Source organism: Chionomys nivalis, chromosome 6 (assembly GCF_950005125.1).
Source record: "Chionomys nivalis chromosome 6, mChiNiv1.1, whole genome shotgun sequence".
Classification (NCBI taxonomy): domain Eukaryota; kingdom Metazoa; phylum Chordata; class Mammalia; order Rodentia; family Cricetidae; genus Chionomys; species Chionomys nivalis.
Window position 1 is genome coordinate 35,425,102 of NC_080091.1, and position 21,434 is coordinate 35,446,535.

A 21,434-nucleotide genomic window follows, 5' to 3' on the forward strand; every position below is an offset into this window, starting at 1 on the left:
AAGAGCATCTGCATTCCGATGTCCCCTTCCACAATGTTTATGTCCCCCATCCCCTGTGTCCCTGTGACTCCTGGTGCCCTCACAGCTCCCTCCGGCCTCCCTTACTACCTGGCTTGGCTCTCTGTCTCCTTCCTGCATGATCCCCCTGCCCCACCTGTATTCACGTGTGTCTGTTCTGCCCCAGCCCCCAGGATCTCTGACATCCTGAACTCAGTGAGGCGGGGCTCAGGGACCCCAGAAGCCGAGGGACCCCTATCAGTGGGCCCCCCACCCTGCCCATCTCCGACTCTCCCTGGCCCCTTGCCCGCCCCATGTAAGTAGCACTTCAAGCGACCCTGGCAGCTCCGTGGAGGAGCAGGCCCCCATTGTGGTGCATGGCCGACTAGCCTGACTCTGGGAATAACCCAGCTTGTGGACATATGGGGGTACAGCATCTGTCAGGTCACAAGATTCATGTCAAAGTACGTGACGAAAGCAGTGGGTTTCAGTACATGCAGATAACGGCCATAAAGTGTCGTTTATGTGTGAACTCATGCAGTGGGAAGGCTCCCCACATGCTTTACTGACCTGGACTCGTTGCAACCATGCAGCCACCGCCTTTGGATAGGAGCCGGTGGTGAGCAGGTGCCCACCACGCATGAGGAACCCTTGAGAAAGGGCTGCCCGGGTGAGAGCAGACCTTCCCGGACAAGATGGCAGGGAGAGAAACTCCTGGGGATTCTGGCACATGCCAGGCTGGACATTGGGCAGGGAGGTTGGGGGTGCAGCCAGGGCTAAGGACGAGTTAGGGAGAGAAGCACAGGCAGGTGGCTCTTCTGCTTGTCTGTCGACTGCCCGCCAGTATCACTTTCAGGGATGGATGACATCCAAGGCTGCAGCCACCGCTGCCCCCGCCTCCAGGGAGACACGGGGCTGGGGGTGGTGCTGAGATGTTCTCAGAGAACAGGCTGCTGGGCCAGGGCCTCGGCATGGCAGGGCAGTGGCTGGGTGAGTAGCTATGAGCGGTGGGCTTGGGGTATCCTACCCCATCACCTCTACCTGTTAGGCCGGAGTCGGGGGATGTTGCAGGTTGCCAGAGCAGAGAGGCGGTCACAGTGGCCCACAAGGGAGGGCATCCACAGTTTGCAGGTTTAGCGGGGTAAGGGGCAGCCTCTGGAGGGTGTGAACCCCCAGGGCGCTCCAGGTCAGCTGAGGGGATCAGAGGTGAGTTGTGAGGCGTGCAGCCAGGTTATTTCTGGTGGTGGGTTGAGGGGCAGGGCCAGGGGTGGAGAGCAGTCAGTACTCACAAAGCATGGAGGGATGCTCTCCACTGGTGGGTGCAAGACAGCATCTGGCCAACACTTGGGTGCTCTCTCGTCTGATCTCCAGGGCCACACTGTTTTTGTTGGGGGTCAGCCTGAAACATGATCTGCGTTGGGGGTCTCTGCAGTGGCCAGGTGGTCGCTCTAAGGCCAGGTCTGTGGGGAGCACCAAGTGACCTCGTCACTTTAGAGGCTGTGACACTGATCTGCCCTTGTAAGGTCTATGCTGAGCTTGGCTAGGAAAAGGGGTCCTTCAGGAGGGGGCTGTGAGAATGACTGGATGGTGGCATCTGGTCATCCTGCAAGGGGCTGGGCAGAAGGAAAAGACGTTTAGTAAAATACAGGGACACGTGGGTGACGTCAGATGGTACTGGGCCCCCTCTCTCTTGGGAGGGTTACAACCCACCAACTAGGTTACAGGTTCCCATCAACCCTCTTCAGGCTCAAGCCCCTCCCCACCCCATGCTCTCCATACCCCAGGCCTCACTTCCTAATCAGGGATTACACAGGATTCAGGCTGATCCTGGCTGATCCCTAGTCAGTTGCTCTGCCTGCCAGCTGTACAGGGTTTGGGAACGGGGGAGGGACACAAACTTTCACTGGTCCCACCTGGATGCTCTCAGCCTAAGGGCTGCTGACTTTGCATAAGAATGCTGTGGATAGAGTGAGTCTCCAGCTCTGGGCCCCGGTCAAACCCTGCCCGCCTCTTTGGCTTCTTCCCTAGACTTGCAGGGTATGGCTTCAGGCTTCTTCACCTGGGTTATCCCTGTCTGAGAGCTTCTTGGTCCCTCCCTCACGTTTGATTTCCACTGGTGTCTGGGCAGCAGTTATTCTGCAGGTCAGGAGGTGTCCAGGTCTTGTTTATAGGCAGCCTCCGCTTCCCTGAGGGTCAGATGGGCCCAGTGGCTCATCACAAGAATGCTGGTCCCAAACTCCAGCACATTCTGACTGCTGCTGTGGTCATGGATCTCCTATTAGTTGATTTAACATTGGCTCCCATAGCCTAACTTCATTAAGTGGAAAATTAGTCCATGTACCACAGTGGAAGGCAGAATCTTGAATGCTGGAAACCAAGCAGGAACGGCATTTAGTTCTAGCCACTTTTGCCGTGTGCTGAGGGACTCCTCTAAAGGAATGGGCCAGTTGAACCTAGCAGAAAGGGATTAACGAGCCTCAGGGGATACTTGGGACACTTGAAGTGCAGAGTGGAAGCCTGGTTTGGGGAAAGAGCTGGCCACAAGCCTAAGACATCTCCAGAAGGAGCAAATGGGAGGGGGTGAGGTGCTGAGAGCGATGAGCCCGGGGAAGAGCAGGTACTGCTCTGGGGACTGGAGTATCAGGTGCTGCCCTGGGATCCAAAAGGTAAGAACAAGAAGGGCTGTTGCTCAGGGTGGAGCCTTGGGTCTCTCCGAGAGTGGGGTACATAGGCGTGTGGTTAGGAATGGGAACAGGAAAGTCACAGTCCACTGCCTAGACTCAGCATTCCAGGTCTCCCTGTTAGAGGTGCTGGGTGACGGTGATGACCTTACCCTGAGTTCAGATGGCCATATGATTTAGACTCAAGAGCAGGGCAGAAACTGAAGATAGCAGAACCGGAGCTGGGTTAGGACAGGATGTTTTTCCAAGTTGGGGTAATCCCATGGGTGCAATGCATACATCCACACACGCTCACACAGAATGCATAGACACGACACAAGGACACTTAGCATGCGTCTCTTGAACAAATGTGTATGCACGCAGTACACGCACACATCCACATGATACTCATACTGACACTTGTGCATGCCTGCTCATGTACATGAAGTTATTCACACCCATGAACCGAATGCACACGCACACATCGTGCTGTGGATTCCATACGCCCTTACATAAGGGTACCTAAGTCCCTAAGGTGCTCTCCCTCAACCTCTGCTGCCACCATCTAGGACATCGGAGTAATCCCAGCTCATCTGTTCACAAGGAGAGGCTGGTGTCCTGTGCTGGCACATACATGGCATTCCCATGAAGCAGGCCACCTCTTTGCTGTGGATTCAGCCCTCCTTCAGGGCACCTGATGGGGTGGGCACCCAGACACCCACTGGTACTGAAAGCCCTGCCGCAGGATTATTCTCGGTGCTTTCACGTTTTACGTTCTTCTTGGTTAAAATAAAAGGTTCATCATCTCAAAGCCAAGAGCTAGTGCTCAGGAGAAGCAACGGGGCTGAGGGCTGCAGACACGAAGGGTGGGTTTTGCTAGCACAGCACATGGCCCAGGGCTACAAGCAGGCTGGGAAACTGAAGAGAGCGGTGAGAGACAACTTGTTGGTTCTGAAGAGTCCCCGGCCATCCTGTCCTTCAGCCTTTGCCCAGAGGCCACCCCCACTCCCACCCCTACTCATATCCAAAGAACCCTGAAGCCTGTGAGCATGCCTCCTGATGGTGGCTCTTCTCCACCCAAGAACTGTTGGGGGAAGGAGTTATTAAGCGGGCACGACACTGTTAGAAGATGAGGCAGAACAAGCCGGGGGAGGGACAGAATGGGAGTCTGGCCGTTATGGCTAGCAGATGCTGGGAGGTGACAGTGGCGTGGAGTGTGGGCAGGCTCATTCCTCCTTTCTGCATTTTTGAAGACATTTTCTAATCTGAATAGGGTATTTGCCTCTCGAAAAATACTGTATTTGATAAGAAGCCATTGCAGGTGGAAATGAGGAAAGTGCTGGTGGCGCAGGGAGCAGGGTGATGGAGACACTTTGGGTACAGGTGCCAGAGACTGAAAGCCCTTTCTGAAGAGGACAGACCTGAGCCAGGGTGGGAGCAGCTGTGTGGACGCTGCTTGCAGCTCTCGATTCTCCAAGGCCGCTTACCTGGGCTCTGCTAGAGTTGGGGGTGTAACAGGCTAGCGCCTAGTGGTCATCCCTGTTCTCTCCCTGCAGCCCGGAAGCAGGAAATCATCAAGACCACAGAGCAGCTCATTGAGGCGGTCAACAACGGCGACTTTGAGGCCTATGCGTGAGTCTCCGGGGGGGTTGGGGTGGGGGGTTGTGGAGGGCGAGGATGGAGGATGGGGCCCCTCCTCACTTGGGTTTGCCCCCCAGGAAAATCTGTGACCCAGGCCTGACCTCATTTGAGCCTGAAGCTCTGGGCAACCTAGTCGAAGGGATGGATTTCCACAGATTCTACTTCGAGAACCGTGAGTGAGGAAGTCAGGGTGGGCATGATGGGGAGACACCATCAGGGGGATCCCTTAACTCCTCAGTCAAGGGAGAGGGCCGTGGCAGCCCCCATGAAGGGGATTCAAGGTGGAGGGGTGGGAGGTGTTTGTGTCTGGTGCCGTCAGTGCGGAACACCCGCTTGTCCACAGTGCTGGCCAAGAACAGCAAGCCGATCCACACCACCATCCTGAACCCACACGTGCACGTCATTGGTGAGGATGCAGCCTGCATCGCCTACATCCGCCTCACACAGTACATCGATGGCCAGGGCCGGCCCCGTACCAGCCAGTCTGAGGAGACCCGCGTGTGGCACCGCCGCGATGGCAAGTGGCAGAACGTACATTTCCACTGCTCGGGCGCTCCAGTAGCCCCGCTGCAGTGAGGTGAGTGCCTGGGGTGTGGACAGATAGTGTGCGGGGGACCCTGGCAGGTGAGCTGGTCGAGCCAGAGATGGAGCCAGGGATAGTCAGAACTATTAGCACCCATGGCAGGGGCTGCCTCTAAAGGGTGGAGTAGCAACTGCTTCTCTTGGCAGGCCCCGTCCTGAAAAGACATTAACTCGATGGTTCTTGCCAGTACCTTTTCCAAGTAGCAAAGGCTTGGGTCCTCAGGGTGTGGGTGATGTCCTGAGGAAGGTGACCTGCCGCCCCCACCCTGCCCCCCGTTTCAGAGCTGCGCCTGGTTTCACCGGACAGAGTTGGTGTTTGGAGCCCAGCCGCCCTCGGGCGCACGGCCTGCCTGTCGCATGTTTGTGTCTGCCTCGTCCCCTCCCCTGGTGCCTGTGTCTGCAGAAAAACAAGACCAGATGTGATTTGTTTTTAAAAATAAGATGATGACAACGACAACCACACGCAAAAAAAAAAGGAAAAAAAAAGAAAAAAAGAAAAAAAGAAAAAAAAATTGGCATCGGATGAAATGGAAAAAAAAAACGAAAGAAAGGAAAAAGCTGTAAAAATCTGGCATTTGTGGGGCCACCCCCACCCAAGCTCCACATGTGTCTGTTGCGCTCCTGGCTTTGGGGACCCTCAGGGCGTGAATGTGCCCGTGCTGACCGTGTTAGTCTGTAGGTACCACACTCACCCCACCTTGGGCGTCTGCATCCTCCCTCCCATGCATGGGCCCCACATGCTAACCTGGCTGTCCTGGTGTCAGGTGTCTTGGGAAGGGCTGGGGGCTGCCTCCTTTCCTGCTAGTTGTGCCTGAGAGTCGCTGCTGTCCCTGCTTTCCCAACCGTCCCTCATCCTGTGCAGGGCTGGGTGGGTGCTCTTCTAGCCAAGGAGTTTGCCCCATGGAGTGCCTGGCAAGGGTTGGTTGAGAAGGCACCTAGCTATGAAGAGAGGACTGGGCCAGAGGATGGCCTCCTTCCTGTTTGGGGCACTTGTCCCTTCCCTGCCACCAGCAGCAGAGCGACAGTGGCCCGCCCCTGGCCTGGACAGACCCTCCAAGGACTGAGGACTTGAAATACTGGACGGATGCTGGGAGTAGGCCTTACTGTATCTGGGATGTTTGCTCACTGAGCTTGGGGTCTGGGTGCTCGAGTCTTGGTCGAATGATGCAGAGTGTGGTAAAGAAGGGCCAGATGATGGGTTTTAGGCTCCGGGCAATGCAGGGCCACACAGGTGTTTGGTGAAGTAGGAATGCTCTCCTAACCTGGGCCTGGAGTGGAAGTCAGGGCAAAACTGGTTAGGACTGTCGCGCGAGGCCTTCCAGGTGGGCCAGAAGCAGCCCAGAGAGAAGGCAGGCTGGAGGGTGTGGGGCCTGGACAGCAGTGGGTGGAGGGAAGTGTGCCACCTTCTGGGCCTAGTGGTGCTCCTGGGTACCGACTGCTTATTGTGAGTGACCCTCGGTGAGAGGGAGTCACAAGGAGGCTGGCAACATTGTGGAGTCAGGCTAGGGAGAACGGTGTGAAGCAGGGTTGGGTGGGGGTGGTCGGGAGCTTTGATTGCAGAAGTCCAAGGGCCTCCACCCAGTGCTGCCCACTTTAAATTCACATCATTTTCAACCAGGATTTTCTTTATCTTCTACAAATCAAGCCAGGGGAGGGGCATGAAGTGGGAACGGGACACAGGATCCTAAACTCCAAGGGGACTGTCCACCTACAGACACTCAGTGGATATCACTTTTCATCCACACTGTGCCCAGGACAGCTGTCTCCTACCCATGGACACAGGGTAAACATCTGCCAGGCTCCACTTGAGTGGCCCAAGGCCATGGAGTGGCAGGGCTTGCCACGAACAGTGTGAGGCCCTGTGACCAGCCACCCTGGCATCCTGGGGTCTCCTTCCCTCTCCCCACCCTCCTCGTTATCTCCACAAAGCTGCCTGTCTGGGATAATTTGGGGATTTTTTTTTTTCTGGGGGACAATTCTTTTGCATGACCCTCTAAAGAGCAGGTCACTCCTGCTCCGCTGGCTAGGTGTTCGCGGGTGGTGGCGTCGGCCGCTGGCTGGTGCTGCAGCGTGTCGCTGCCTGCAGTACTGGCAGCCCCTCCCTCTTCTCTTTTTGCTGAGTTCCATTGTCTTTTCTTTCTGAGCCTTGTAGGTGTACAAAACTTATTATTTTGTTCTGTCTCGGGAAACTGCAAATAAAAAAAAAGACAACTTGCTTCAAGTACAGCTGAGTGGTTTATGCTGGGACCCTGCCACTTGCCTGCTTGGTACAGACCCTAGCTCCCTAGGCTAGATGTGGTTAGAGTGGAAGGACATGGGGTCCAAAGCCCTGTTCTTGCCCCTCATCCCTGTCACCAGAAGGGTGGCATACAGAAAGGGAAGCACCCCAGGTCCAAGATCCAAGTGTCCTTCCTCTTGAGCTCCTCTCATGATCTTCCAGTTTGACATGCTGACTGTTCTAGACATGAAGTCATGTGTTAAGTACCCCCCAACTCTGCCCCCTTGTGCTATGCATGCAGCACAGGGTAGTTACATGGTAGCCATCATGGGTGGTTATCGAGGCTTCACAGAGAGGCTTAACCTGGAGTCCAAGTCAGAGATCTTAACCATGAGCAGAGGCATCCAGGAGTCAGAAAAAAGCCAGCCAAGACCATGGCCGGGTGCCGGGGTCTGTAGGCCAACTTTTCATGGCTACAAAGCAGAGAAACCCCCTCCCCAGGCTCTCCCCTGCATCGCCACCCTGAATATAGGGCAAATCTTTCTCTGTAATCTGTGCTGGTCCTGTCCTGTCTCCTAGCTTTGCTCAGAAGTCTGCCAAGATGAGCCCCTGTACCCCCAGTCCACTAGTAGGGAGGCCCAGGGGGTTCAGAACTGGCCACCACTCCCAAGGGCCTGGCTCTTCTCTCTTAAGCATCTGTTTCTAAACACTCCACTCTGTACAGGAGGCTACTGATGTCTACTGTTCTCTGTGGGCTACCCCTAGGTGCTTTCAGGTATACGGGCAGGCAGGCAGTGGGTCTCAGGAGCGAATACAAAGAATCTAGGCCAGTGTCCACAGGTGCAGCAGCAATGGGCCCTCTATCTAGGGTTCCAGACAACCTATCAGCTGTAATCGGAGGAGCGTTTCCAGGCCAGCCTCCCTCAGGAAGGCAACAAGCTGCAGAGCGTGAGCCTCCCCCATGCATTATTCCTGAAGCCTTTCTGTGGATGCTGGACAGCAGGGCAGTGCAGTATCCAGGGTTAACCATCCCATATGGGACTGAGTACTACAGGCAAAGGGACTCCCTTGAAGAACGTCTCATTCGTTTTACTTTGAGCAGAGCTCCTTAGGCATCTGTCACCCAAGAAGGGTCAGGGTACTCTGAACTCCACTGGGTCCACAGATCAGGAAGAGGTAGCACACTGGATCCAGGGCTGCTTACCCAAGTCAGGCAGGAGTCTCTGACAACCAGGACACCAGGTACAGGCTAAAAGCAAGGCCTAGCTGACCTGCTGAGGCTGCAGATACCTCAGGCCACAAACTGCTAGCCACTGGGGCCATTCCAAAACTCAAAACCACACTTCAGATTTGAATATTCCCATCTTGACCCTCACAAGTTAGTTGTGTCCCTCGGCTCAGGAGTCCCCACAATCCCTGGAAAGCTAGGTGGTATAGAGGCAGCCGACAACTCAGAAACTCGGGCAAAGGAAAGCCACCTTCCCAGGGCTCTATTGCTAAGAGGCAGCTCTCCCACGCAAATTCTTCAGTGTGCAGAGAACTGGGTTCAGAGATGGCAAGGCTACTCCAGAGCTCCCTCACCTGGTTACAGTAAACAAGGAAATAGGATTCCTACGAGGAAAGCCTGGAAATTTATCTGGGACAGGACTCTAGTACCTGCGGGAACAAAGTACCCGGATCTCCCCACCCTTCAGACAGGGTTGGAGACAGATTTCCCTGAAGCTAAAAGTAAACACAGGACAGTACTGGAATTTCAAAAGACAATTTTATCTAGACAGAAACCTTCAAACAGAACAGAGAAATTAGGCATTATTAAAATACACTTTTGCCAAGTGATTTAACATTAGAATATAATGGGAGGGACAGGAAACACATGGCAACTCAAACCATTGAAGGGCGAGTGATACCTTGTAGGACAGCCATGTGGGTAAAAGTTGCCTCTTTCCCATAAACGTCTGCCTCCACCCACCCCCCTTCCCCAGCACCCTCCAGAGCAAGAAAACAGGCGGCACCCAGGCCATTTACTCCACCTCGAGTGCCAGCAACAGACGGGATCTGTGCTGTCCAGGGCCCTAGAACGGGGAGGTCTATGACAGCAGGAAAATGACACGGGCAGGCCACTCCAGGGGGGAGCCTGAGCCCTTTGGCTAGCAGTACCCAGAGCAATAGGCAGATATACCATAAGTAGAGATTTTGAAAGCCATAGTAGACATCCTCCTCCCCATATGGGCACTCTTGAAGGTAGCTCAACAGGCTCAGGGCAGGGATCATCAGAGTAAAACAACTCTGGCTCAAAACTCAGAGGCTAGCATCCCAGCAGTTGCTTCTGGGGAGACAGGATCTCACGACATGATCTGTGCACAGCAGAACAGGAAGAGGCAGTGTGGGACCCAGCACATCCTGGGCTTACCACACAAACTGTGCTGGCAGTGGGTGGCTAGCTCAGACCAACCCGTCAACATCTTCTACCCTGCGGCTGTCTCTGATTGGGAAGGGGCTGTAAGCCAGAGCTGGACAGAAGACAGTTGGGTGCTGGGACCCTTCGGGCTGCTGGCACCTGTCCCTGGTACCCACAGAAATGACTTGCTCAAACATGTAGGCCCCAAGCGGTTGCCAAAACAGTCTTGTAGACAGAGACAAATAAAACCAGCTTTGAGAGATGACAGCACCCGCTACTTTGATCTTAATGTCAAAGTCCAACTGCAAGTCACGGTACGTGTGCCTCCACACTGGACAGCTGAGGGCACCTGTGTCTGCGTCTTCCCTTGAAGATGGACACTCCCAGCTGACCCTCCCGACACCAGAGCAGCCAGTCTGAACAGTCTGCTGGCTGATAAAACCACAACTCACACATCTTGCCCTTCTAGCCCATTCTAAGTACCTCCCACAAGTTTGTGGTACTGGACGAAGGTACTTAGGATGGGCCCTGTTCCTGGCAGATGCCAATTCTAGCAGACAGTCAAACAGAGGAGATCCAGTGACCACTGTGACAGTCCTCACTCATGGTGAGCTTCTCCCAGCCCCCACAGTGCAAGAGACTAGAATTCCGGAGTGTTCAAACTCTGCCCACCCAGCCCTATCACCCGAGACCCCCTCCCCCCACCCCATTCACTGGAGAGTTAATATCGTTAATGCACAAATGAAATCCTAAGTCGCATCAAGGATCAGGAAAAAGATTCCCTCCCACAGAGCCTTCCAGGGTTAGCTGAGAATAAGCCCTTCAGCACCTATAAGAGCCACTTAGAGTTTATGGTTTCATTTTCCCAACATTACATCTTTGAGGACCTCAAATTCTTTCCCGAAGTCACAGTCACACATGTGAACGTCAATGTTTCCACCCTTAAGTCATCCCTCCATTCCTCTTGAGAACGTCAAAATAAAAACAGCCAGTCTGCCTGGCTCCAGATCTTCAGGGTATCGCTTCATCTGCAGGAGTTGCAGTTCTGACGTGACACGACGATCCAGCGCCTGCCTCTGTGGGCCACATCACATGATTGCACAGCATGAGTTTTGTTTCCGGGCCTTGAAAGAAAAAGAAAAAAATAGGATGAAGGGTGCCAAGGAGGGCTGGAGGTCTACAGGGCGCTGAGAAGGGCTGGAGGCTGGAGCCCTGCAGTGGATGGAACTCCACTGAAGCGAGCAGACAAGAGAAAGCAAAACCAACTACAAGGATGGCCCTCAGGGCTTCGAAGGAAGCTGCCCAAAGTGACACTGCTTCCATTGCTCGTCTGGGCTCCTTACATTTATTTCACACCCCACTAACACTCTCAATAAATTCATAAAGTTCCTGATGTCAGACCATGTGTAAGCAAAAGAAGCAGTAATAGAAATTGGACTGGCTGAGTATCTCAGTGCTATCGGACCACCCTGATGGTGTTTCTGGAGAATGGTAGGTCCAAGAAGAAACAGGGTTCTGGCTCATGTTTGTAGGGCTGCTATTGTACCTGTTCTTGCCTACTCATCAAAGGCCACCTCCTAACCCCACTGGTCATCTTCCTCCAATATGCAACTCAGCGTAAACACCACAATGGGCCAAGAGTACAATGATGGGCTGAGGAGACAGCTCAGCAGTTAAGAGCACTGGCTGCTCTCCAGAGGATCAGGATTCAATTCCCATCACCCACATGGCAGCTCACAACCACCTCTACCACCAGGTTCAAGGAATTCTATGTCCTCTTCTGGCCTCTAAGGGCACCAGGCATTTATGTGGTATGCATACATACATACATACATACATACATACATACAGGCAAAACATCCATATGCATTAAACAAAACACGATGTTCACAGTTAGGAATTTAAGTAAGGCCTGGAGAGAAACTCAGTCACAGAAGAGCCCTGCCACTAGGAGGGAAGTGTGGTAGAGAACTAACAGATGTAGAAAGGTGAGCTGCTGGCATCTTAAGGACTAACACCTAACTGTTCTGCCAACAGAGGAATCAGAATGGGAAGTGGGTGCTGGCTCTGAACCCAGCCAGGTATAACCTTAGTCAAGCAGAATGCCTGAGTGTCACTGAGGCAACCCGCCAATCACTGAGGCTTAAGTACTTTAGACTCCCACACCCCAAGGAGTGGTACCCAAATCCAACCTTGGTTAAATAAAGAGTGCCAGAGAAACAAGTTGCAATGGCTCTATGGGAGGGGTACCCTGGAGGGCCAGGCAGCGCTACTCACAGTTTTATAGAAGGCTTTCGACTGTGTTCCCAGTACTTCTGATTTGGATACCAGGTCATCAAGCTTCTCGCCTCGCTCTAACAAAGACTCCATGGTGTTATGCTAGACAAAAGAGAGAAGTGAACTGGCTGCTGACGACAGGCCCTGACGGAGGCTGAATGGCTAGAATGACCTCCGCTGGGCCCCAACAGACACCAACAAGCACTCAGAACAGTCAAGCCGATACGACAGGGCCTCGGGCCTTCCCAATATTCTCCCCAGCACAGATTCCGTTAAGAGCTGCCCTAGGAAAGCTTGTATTTGTACTTGGGTGCTGTAAGCATGCATGTGCAGAGGAAGACATACATGAGTACCACATGACTGTACTAGGATGGGGAGTGGCTACCCAAAATTCACATCCACCCAGAACCTCTGAATGTGACCTCATTTGGAATAAGGTCTTGGCGAGTGTTGTCAGTTTAAGATGTGGTGATGCTGGATTAGGGTGGCCCGAATTTCGTAACTAGCATTTTCATAAAAACAGAAATGCAGACAGAGAAGACTGTAGAAATTAAGGACTGGAGAAATTAAGGACAGCAAGCACTGCCAGCAGCTATCAGAAACCAGAGAAAGGCCTAGAGCAGACATTATTCACATGGCCCCAAGAAGGCACCAGCCTGACTCAAACTTCCAGTCTTCTGGGAGAGAGTACTTGAGTGGTTCAGAGTCATACAGTTTATGGCTACTTCTGAGCAGCCATGGAAACTTATATGGTGGAAAAGCTGTGCTATCTGACTCAGGAGTCAGAGAGCTTGAGATGAGACAAGTCCTAGCATGTGCTTCAAGTAAAAACACAACAGATTTCAGAGACTAAGGCTCAGTATGCAAAACATTTATTAGTAGGATTGGCAAGATGGTTCACTGGCTAAGAGCATTGGCTGCTCTTCCAAGGACCTGGGTTCAATTCCCAGCACCCACAAGGCAGCTCACAACCACCCCTAACTCCAGTTTCAGGAGATCCTAAGCCTTTTTCTGGCATCCGAGAGCACTGCACAAATATAGTGCCCAGGCATAACATGCAGGCATATGTAAGGTAAAACACCCTTACATATAAAATAAAAAATAGTTATAAAAAGTGAGTGTTTTATTCTAAAGATATGGAGGAAAGATTTTGGATATCTGGATTAAATAACATTAAATTTCAACTACTTTCATTTTGTCATTTAAAAATATGGCTCCTTCAAAATTCAAAATTACACACACAAATCATATATTCAATAGGTTACATGCCTGCTGGTAGCACCACGAGAGGCAACTCTGGACCCTGAGATGGGCTTTTCTCTGTCAGCACCACAACCTCTGCGTTGGGGAAATAGGAGGACAGAGATGGAGGCCCTCACAAAAGCAGTGGTCCTGTTACCTGACTCATAGTGAAGAGTAGCTCATTTCCTTCCCCCAGACAGCTACTGCCAGGCAGCTGTACCCTTGTGTGAAATGGGATCAGTTGAGGACTTAGGCAAAGTGTTCTTTATTCCTGTACACAGCTGAGCAAGTCATGTAGCATCAAGCATTCGCTGAAGGCTGGGGATGTAGCTCACTGGCAGAATGCTCACCCAGCAGTATACACTAGGATCACACTGATTCCCAGTCTGGTTCCCTCCAAGTAGAGGGTGCTGTGAACTAAGATGGGGCACACAAGAGAGTCTGATGAAGCTGGTGGAGTGGCAATCACCATTTCCTGAAGCATGCTGTGACTACCGTTGAACTAAGAAGGGACTCTGTGGCACTGCCTTCTATCCTTTGGTTCCCACATTTGCTCTCCACCTCCCTGCTTACCAGAATGATTTTGGTTTCGTCCAGTTCAGCTTGTACTTTACTCATGGGATCAGCTTCTCGGGGGTTCTAGGAACCAAAACAAAAGCAAGACTAAAAATGGAGTCCTTACCTGTAAACAAACCTGAACTAAGGAAGCTGAACCAACTCTCAAAATAAAAAGGCACAGAACAGAGAATTCAAAAGCCTGTCTAGAGCTAACTCTAAGTCCATGTTGTCCAGACAGACAGTTCACCACGCACCAGCCTTGAACTACCTGGTTACTGACCTTGCCCAGGCCACAGCACGTCGAGGCTGTCTCTAGAGGACATTTCTCTAAACTCACCTGGTATCTGCTAAGGTGACCATCCAGAGCTGTGTACTGGATTGTATCAGGTGACCCTACTGGCCAGTCTATCCTATCGACCTGCTTGGAGAATTCATCTAGTACCTGCAAAACAAAGGAGACGCAACGTATCTCCCACCCATGCTCATCAGCACCCTCGGTGACCCAGCTTCACCAAGAGCACTCATCCCAAATGAGGCTCCTAGGCTCCCCGGGGTACCAGGACATCTAATGGCAAGAGAGCAGTCTAGGTTCAAGTCCCTCTTCTCAAATGTTTATGACTGAAACACACTTTAAGCAGTCTAGAAACAAAGTAAAGTGCCCAGCCTGAACTGCACCTGGAGAATGATAAACGGATTCTCATTTTATACCAGTTTTAAACTGGCCCTCTAGTTTTCCAAGTAGTTCTTCCAGAAAGTGGTCTAGGTTCTTTGAATGTAAGCAACCACCAGATTGCACGTGCCTACAAATGTTTTAATGCAACAGAGGACTAGGGCAAGGCAGCTTCTGCCTCAGAGTCTATAATTACAAGTTCTTGGGTACTAAACCCCATAGAGCGGGTGGGAATGGGTGTGCTGCTGGCATGCCTTTAACCTCAGTACTCAGGAGACAGAGACAGGCGCAACTCTGAGTTTGAGGCCAACCTGAGCTACATTATGAGTTCCAGGCCAACAGGACTACATGTAAGACCTGTCTCAAAAAAAAGAAACAATAAACTCCATGAAGTCACTGATCTACACCAGAGAGCGACAGTGACTGCAGGAGCAACAGGAGGACGACAGGAGCCTTCAGCAAGAGCACAGGGGACAGGGAGACAGTTGCGCCCTATTTGGAGGAGAGGTGAAGCTAACCAATGGCACGAGGGCAGAGTTAGCACCAAGAGGAAATATATATATAGGCAAGGATTTCAAATGTCTTCTGGTTTGGGGAAAATGAAGGCTGAAAATGTGGCCTCTGGACAAATCACCCCTTGTGCTTCAGGTACTGGGTCTACCATGTTTCATACTTGCCATCCTAGCCTCGTCCACAACACACTCACCTTCTCCAGCAAGGTAAAGGCCACTCTCGAAGGGTATTCACTGTCAGCAATGACCACACCTGCAAGACTGTCATTCCGGACATAGACATGGCAAAGATACTCTGAGGAGACAAGAGATCTCACATGTGGCTGCTGACATGAGGGCTTCAGACACTTTGAATCTGCCAATGCACCATAATGCTGGCTCCTGCTTTCTAGGTCGAACATAGCCACTCTGACACTCCTCTAGAACTCACCTGCTCTGAGTGAGACCAATGAAAGTTCTGTACCACAGTTCTATGGGCCATACCCAGGCACTGATTGATACTTTAGTTCCCTAGGACTATGTGTGTAATGAGATCGAAATGAGCTGCCAGGGATGGAAAACACACCAGAGGCAATATCCCTCAGAGAAATTCCAGATCACCGCCTTTAGCTCAGGCCAGGCCTGGCTAAATCTTGGCAATTTATGGCTTTCTGAGGCTCTATGCTGTTCCTAAGTTGAGGGTATACCAGGCAAGACAAGCTGATTCTATTTTCTTAAAATAATTTTTTCAGAGTGGCCGAGAAGCAGAAAATTGCCTCCTAGGGCTTCAATCTCCTGTAATACAACATGGTTTGACCTACTCCAGCCGGTGGTGGGTGGCTAAGAGGAACTGTCAGAAAAAAATGAGTCATTCTTGGCTGAGGTCTCTAGTGTTATTACACTAAAGCTGTCATATGATTAAAGAATATGGTTTACAGAAAGCCTCTGCAAAATAATCATAATCCACAGGACTGTTTCAGAGATGAAATGGCTACCCACACCCCCAGAGTAAGAGGACCAAGGACAGGAGCTTACAAATAACAACACTCTTGTTCTAAGGATCCGACACAGAAGATTCCCACATTAAACAGCGAGGAAAAACAAACGAGGAAAGGATTTCAAGTCCCAGGAATCAGAGAGGGGCAGAGATCAACAAGAACAGAGAGGAGGTGAGATGGAGAATTATCATCTTATTTTGTATACACTCCCAAATAAGAAAGAACCAAACATGGAGTCAGTTTCCATAGAAACTGAGAAGCTTGCCAGTGTGAGGAACAGTCCTTAAGTGATCAAACCAGGAAGGGCATACAGCATGAAGGAGAGAGCACAGAGATACAATCACGAGTCCTTCTCACTTCTGTGATCATCACAGCACAGATATTCTTCATGGAGAATACATGGTCAGTATTGATGACAGCACCTATGTCTGTGACTCTGTCATCAATTAAGGAACTCGATCCTCAGGCTACCGTCTATGTGAGGCTATTGTCTTAGTTAGGGTTCCCACTGCTGCAATGAACACCATGATCAAAGCAAGTTGGGGAGGAAAGGGCTTATTTGACTTATACTTCCAGATCATAGTCCATCACTGGAGGAAGTTAGGACAGGAAGAAAATCAAGCAGGGCAAGAACCTGGAGGCAAGAGTTGATGCAGAGGTCATAGAGGAGATGCTCACTGGCTTGCTCCCCTTGGTTTGCTCAGCACACTTTCTTACAGAACCTAGGACCACCAGCTCAGGGCTGGGCCCTCCTCCACTGATCACTGAGAAAATGCCTTACAGCTGGATTGCAAGGAGGCATTTCCTCAGCTGAGGCTCCTTCCTCTGATGACTCTATAACTTGTGTCAAATTGACACACAAAAGCAGCCAGTACAGTCATCTTTGTTTATGCCTGATGAAATTCATGTAACTTCCAATTTGTTTGTGATGTGTGTAGTCTAAATAAATGCCTCAAACTGATATCCAAAACCTGAGTTATGAAATAAAGGAAAGATTCTGCTCAAACAAAATAAAACCAACTTAAGGAGCACAGAACACAGTATTACCTCACAAGTGCCTGCTAGAAATCCTCTTTTGAAGCACCTGCAACTCTGGGAGGAAAAGTAGAATGGACAAAAAAAAAAAAACAAAAACAAAAACAAAAAACAAAAACAACAACAACAAAAACCCAGGCTGTGGTGATAGATTTCTGAGTTCAAGGCCAGCTTCATGTACAGAGTGAGTTCCAGGACAGCCAAGACTGTTTCACAGAGAAACAATGTCTCAAAAAAACCCCAAAACAAACAAACAAAAAATAAAAACCAAAAGTAGAACAGGAAGGCTGCTGATGGCCTAAGAGAATCAGTCCCTGTCACTGCTCAGCCCATCAAGCCCAGGTGGGAGAGAGTCTAATCTTTACTGAAGGCAAGCTGTGCAAGTACAGCTGCATAGCAAGTTTCATACAGTGAGCATTGGGTTCAGAATTCTGTATAAATAGGAGAAGCAACAAGAGAAGGGATAGCAAAAGATTTGGTCCTGGGAGCAATGATATGGTACAGGAAGCACCGTGCGCTGTCTACAGTGTGACAGCCAGGCCAGCACTCAGAAGGTGGTGAGTCCTCTTACCTTGTTCCTTGACAGAGGCTCTGCTGCCTTTTGTTGAGCGTTCCACAATCAGCTGACTGGTAAAGGTCATGAATTCCTGAACACTAGGAAATACAACACATATTTATAACCTTCTTCCAAGTCACAGTGGAACAAGACCTCTGAGGTTCTAAGTTAAGGAGACATTCATTGCCTCTTATTTCATTCCCTCTTAACCTTAAAAACAATAATAAGCATTTTATAAATGAACACAAATGCATATACCATTATTCAAGTCATATCTGTGTACCTACCACTTCCAGATAGCTGAGACATTTTCTTTAGACTTCAGTCAATTTAACATTGCAATTGAAACATGATTTGGGGTCCAGTGATTTGGCTCCTTGGATACAAGCACCTACTGTCAAGCCTGCCAACCTGAGTTTGATCCCTGGGACTCAGATGGTGGAAGGAGAGAATGACTCCCACAAGTTGTCCTCTGACCTCCACACGCATCCCATGATGTGTCCACGCCCACACACATACACACACAGGAAATAAAAATGTGACTGAGATTTTTAGAAAACCAGCATGCTTGGGATCTAGTGGCAAAACAGAAAGCAGCATTTGTACTGGTTCCCAAGAAGCAGCATAAATACACACTGCTCTAGAAAAACACTAGTGGCAAAATCTGTCAAGCAGAAGCGCACCAGTAAGGGCTGTGGCCACAGAGTAGACCCTGGCTGGGAATGCCACAGACCTACACCGAGAGAGAGAGCCTGGTCAGCTCTGCTATGTCCTGAGCACTGTGGGAGGAATGGAAGGAAGAGCTTAGTCAGGGTAAAAAGTGGCTCCTAAAGCTGCAGCAGAGGTTTGTCATGGGCCCAAAGGAGAGGTGTAGACCTGGTCAGAACGGAAGAGCTTCAGCAGATGGTCCAGCCAAAACAGACGAAAGCCTTCAACTGGAGATGCATGATAAAGGGCAGTCAGAACAGGGCTTTGTTGGCTTTTTTTGAGACAGGGTCTTTGTAGCCCTGGCTGTCCTAGAACTCTTACACAGACCAAGCTGAGAGATCCACCTGCCTCTGCCTCTTGAGTGCTGGGATTAAAGGTGTGTATCATCATACCTTGCAGTAAAGATTCTAAACGGCAATATCTGAAGATCTAACTCTGAGCTTTCAAGTCTATGTGTCATGAAAATCACTGTGCTGACTTGGTAGTGAAAGTCTGGGGTGATAGTTAAAATGAGTTCATATAGGAAAAAGCCCTGGTACCTTACCTGGCACACAGTATACTATTATTAACCCGAGGGAATGGCATAGTCAGAATAATCACAAAAAACATTCTTTAATTTTTTTTTTCTTAAATCCCCAAGAAAGCCTTTGCAATAAAACTAAAAAGACAATATCTAGAGCAGGAGTATAGTCATGTAATTAGGAAGAAGCGCATTAACTGTGAGAGACTATCAAAGACTTTAGTAACCATGGTAACATGAAAGATGAAAATAAGAAGTCTCACTGAATGGGAACACATATCTCTCGGTGTCACTGCTGGCCATCTGAGATGGCTAATGTAAGGACGCCAAGGAAGGCAGCAGTGGTACAGTGAAAGCTCTGGGAATCTTGCATATAAATAGGGAAAAGCTGAAAGATCTAGAGCCAAGTTGGCACCAAAGGTTCCCTGAGAGAAAAACAACGTCAAGCACAGAACAGAGGCCAGGGAACATAAAGTAGAGAAGCAGGAAGGGCTAGAAGGAGCCAAGAGCTGACACAATGATTCCACGCCTGGGAATAGACACCCCAGAAGACTGTGAGCTGAGTCTCTGTGTGTTCACATGAGTGCACACCTACGGGCAGGTGCGTGTGCACACTGGCACCATCCTCAAGAGCTATCCACCTTAGATGAGGCTGGCTTGGTGCTCACAGAGTAGGGCTAGGCCAGAGGGTCAGTCACTATGCCCTGACCCCCATCATCTGGTCTCTACTTCCACAGCTTTGGAAGTACAAGCGTGTGCCACAACACCCAGCTATTTTTTTAACGTGACTATTTGGGACCAGACTCAGGCCCTCATGTAGCAAGCACTGTCCTGAATGAGCTATAACTCCCTAGCTCAAGCTATCTCCCAACCCCTTGCTAACTTTATTCACATAAAATGCATAAGCAAAACCGTTTTTACATAAAACTCAATAGTGTATAGACTTCAAAAGGAAGAAAATTTTGGTATCTGCAGCAACATAGTAAGTAAAATCAGTAGGATACAAAAAGACAATCACTACACCTATGACTCCACTTATATGGAATCAAGATCAGAGACAGAGCCCAAAAGGGCAGATTCCCCCAGACTCTGACACAAAATGTCCACAGGTCCTATCCTGTTGGGGCCTTCTCCTTTTATGTCTGAGTCACTACGCCCGCCCCCACAAATGGACTGGGTGTCTGTGGCACTTCCAATTAAAGCACCCCAGAACCTTTTAAAAGCCATTAAGTCCTACAAATTCAATGCTTCCTTCCAAATCAAAATTGTGGACCCTTTTTGATGGCTGGGGCCTAAACACTAAGAAAGAGAATACGAATTTGACTTGTGGCTTCACCCTACGACCAATCCTTGAGGAATTGGTGACTTCAGTCATAAAAAGAATTCCTCTATACAGCTCATACAGATTGCAGGAAAGGTCTCTGGGCAGCGGTTATCAACATGTGGGTCACGACCCCTGTGGCAACCTTCTATTTCCAAAAATATTTGCATTACTATTCACAACAGTAGAAAAACTACAGATATGAGTAGAAAGGAAAATAATCTTATGGTTTGGGGGGCTCATCACAACGTGAGGAACAGTATTAAGGGGTCACAGCGTTAGGAAGGTTGAGAACCACTGGCTTTGACAAAATACCAAGGAGGCTGTGAAGATACCAAACACTGATTAAATCACTGGGTGCGAGGTGGGAATCAAAATGCTTATTTCTGGGTCTCTATACCCTACTTCACGACATTCGGTGGCGAACCTGGTAATCCGCACGATTTTCGAATATTCTCCCAATCTTTCTACCACAGGGCAGTACTGTGGGATGGCAGGGACGCTGGGGACTGCTCCTCGGGCACAGCGCGCTGCCCGAGGCCGTGGCGGGGGTCCCCCGAGAGAGACCTGACTCCCCGCCCTCCCGGCCCAGCCCCCAGGGCCCGGCCCACTCACCTGGACCTCTGGAAGAAACTGAAGGAAGACACGTCGTACGCGGCTTTGAGCAGCACCGCTTTGGGGTCGCCTTTGTAAAGGACGCTGAGGCTGTACAGCTTCATGGCGCCGCGCCTTCGGGCCGCCGGCTGGACCCCAGACCCGCTTACGGGAGCGCGGCCGCCGTCCTTCAGAACAGCCGCGGCGGGCTGCTGACGGGGCCGCGCCGGCTTCTTCCTCCTGGCTTGGGGGTCCACTTCCGGTTCCGGTCGAGGGTTGCGTTTTAATGCTCAACGAAGGACGGAAGTTAGAGTACGCGCGTGCGCACATCTAAGAGGCGGGACGCGTCTTGTCTGCCAAGGTCGGTGCCAGGAGCGTCGGGCTCTGCCTGCGTGGCAGTGCTTTGGTGTGTGTTCTCTTCCGGGCTGTCGCGTGGACCCCGGCTGGCGGTCCTAGACATTGCTGTGCCGTGCAACCCATACCTGTCCCCACGATCGACTTCTCGGTACGCTTTCCATGTAGCAGGCACCAGGCGTATCCCCAAAACAGAGGACTAAAAGAAATGTCCTCAATCCCTTCCATTGAAGTAATAAACATCAGAAACGTCACTGGCTGTGGTCAGGCCCAGTAACCCCTGATATGGGCACCCTTGTTCGACAAGCCCAGCGGTCAGATGCTGTCATCCGGTCCCATTCGCCTACACTGACACAGTGGCTCTACAGGCGGCAGGTGAGAACCATTTCTGTAGAAAATCGCTTCCCCAGGAGGACAGTGAGTGGGCACAAAGTACCTTGCAGAAAGAGATTTAGGAAAATGGTTAGTAAGAGGCAGAGCTGGGGTTCAACCGTGAACCCTAGAACGCTCAACAAACTCCCTTACAGCACACCTCCATTCTTGGCACCTCTTCATGCTCCTCTCGGTACTCAGCCTCCCTTGGTCCCAGGAAGGCTCATCTGATCATATGCAAA

General features: G+C 50.7%; 2 protein-coding genes across 4 annotated transcripts in view; one reads left to right on the plus strand and one right to left on the minus strand.

Moving 5' to 3' along the window:
- The window catches only part of Camk2b (calcium/calmodulin dependent protein kinase II beta), an 88,518-nt gene extending 81,417 nt beyond the window's left edge, over window positions 1–7,101 (plus strand). For 2 of the 3 annotated variants that reach the window (XM_057771201.1, XM_057771200.1), the window contains 4 exons: window positions 4,214–4,289; window positions 4,376–4,470; window positions 4,642–4,875; window positions 5,163–7,101. In XM_057771201.1, the coding sequence (XP_057627184.1) occupies window positions 4,214–4,289; window positions 4,376–4,470; window positions 4,642–4,874 (404 nt within the window). In that variant the 3' untranslated portion in view covers window position 4,875; window positions 5,163–7,101. Of the gene's footprint in view, window positions 1–184; window positions 314–4,213; window positions 4,290–4,375; window positions 4,471–4,641; window positions 4,876–5,162 lie in introns of all 3 variants that reach the window. The other variant, XM_057771202.1, reaches the window with a different exon arrangement.
- A 1,743-nt stretch (window positions 7,102–8,844) lies between these two features.
- Ykt6 (YKT6 v-SNARE homolog) lies at window positions 8,845–20,721 on the minus strand. The gene is made up of 7 exons (XM_057772493.1): window positions 20,488–20,721; window positions 17,339–17,421; window positions 14,950–15,050; window positions 13,911–14,015; window positions 13,589–13,654; window positions 11,774–11,875; window positions 8,845–10,620 (listed from the first exon to the last, which is right to left on the minus strand). Exons 1-7 carry the CDS (start codon window positions 20,589–20,591, stop codon window positions 10,585–10,587), a joined length of 597 nt encoding a protein of 198 aa, XP_057628476.1. The 5' UTR covers window positions 20,592–20,721; the 3' UTR covers window positions 8,845–10,584.
- Window positions 20,722–21,434: the final 713 nt, after the last annotated feature.

Bases quoted from the DNA above. Each gene is read 5' to 3' on its own strand.
- Ykt6 (XM_057772493.1), bottom strand. From the start codon at position 20,591: ATGAAGCTGTACAGCCTCAGCGTCCTTTACAAAGGCGACCCCAAAGCG. The intron at 13,655-13,910 runs GTGAGTTTAGAG...TTTGGTTCCTAG, and splicing joins GTCACCTTAGCAGATACCAG to AACCCCCGAGAAGCTGATCC. The intron at 10,621-11,773 runs GTGAGTAGCGCT...TTTTCTTTCAAG, and splicing joins CGAAAGCCTTCTATAAAACT to GCCCGGAAACAAAACTCATG.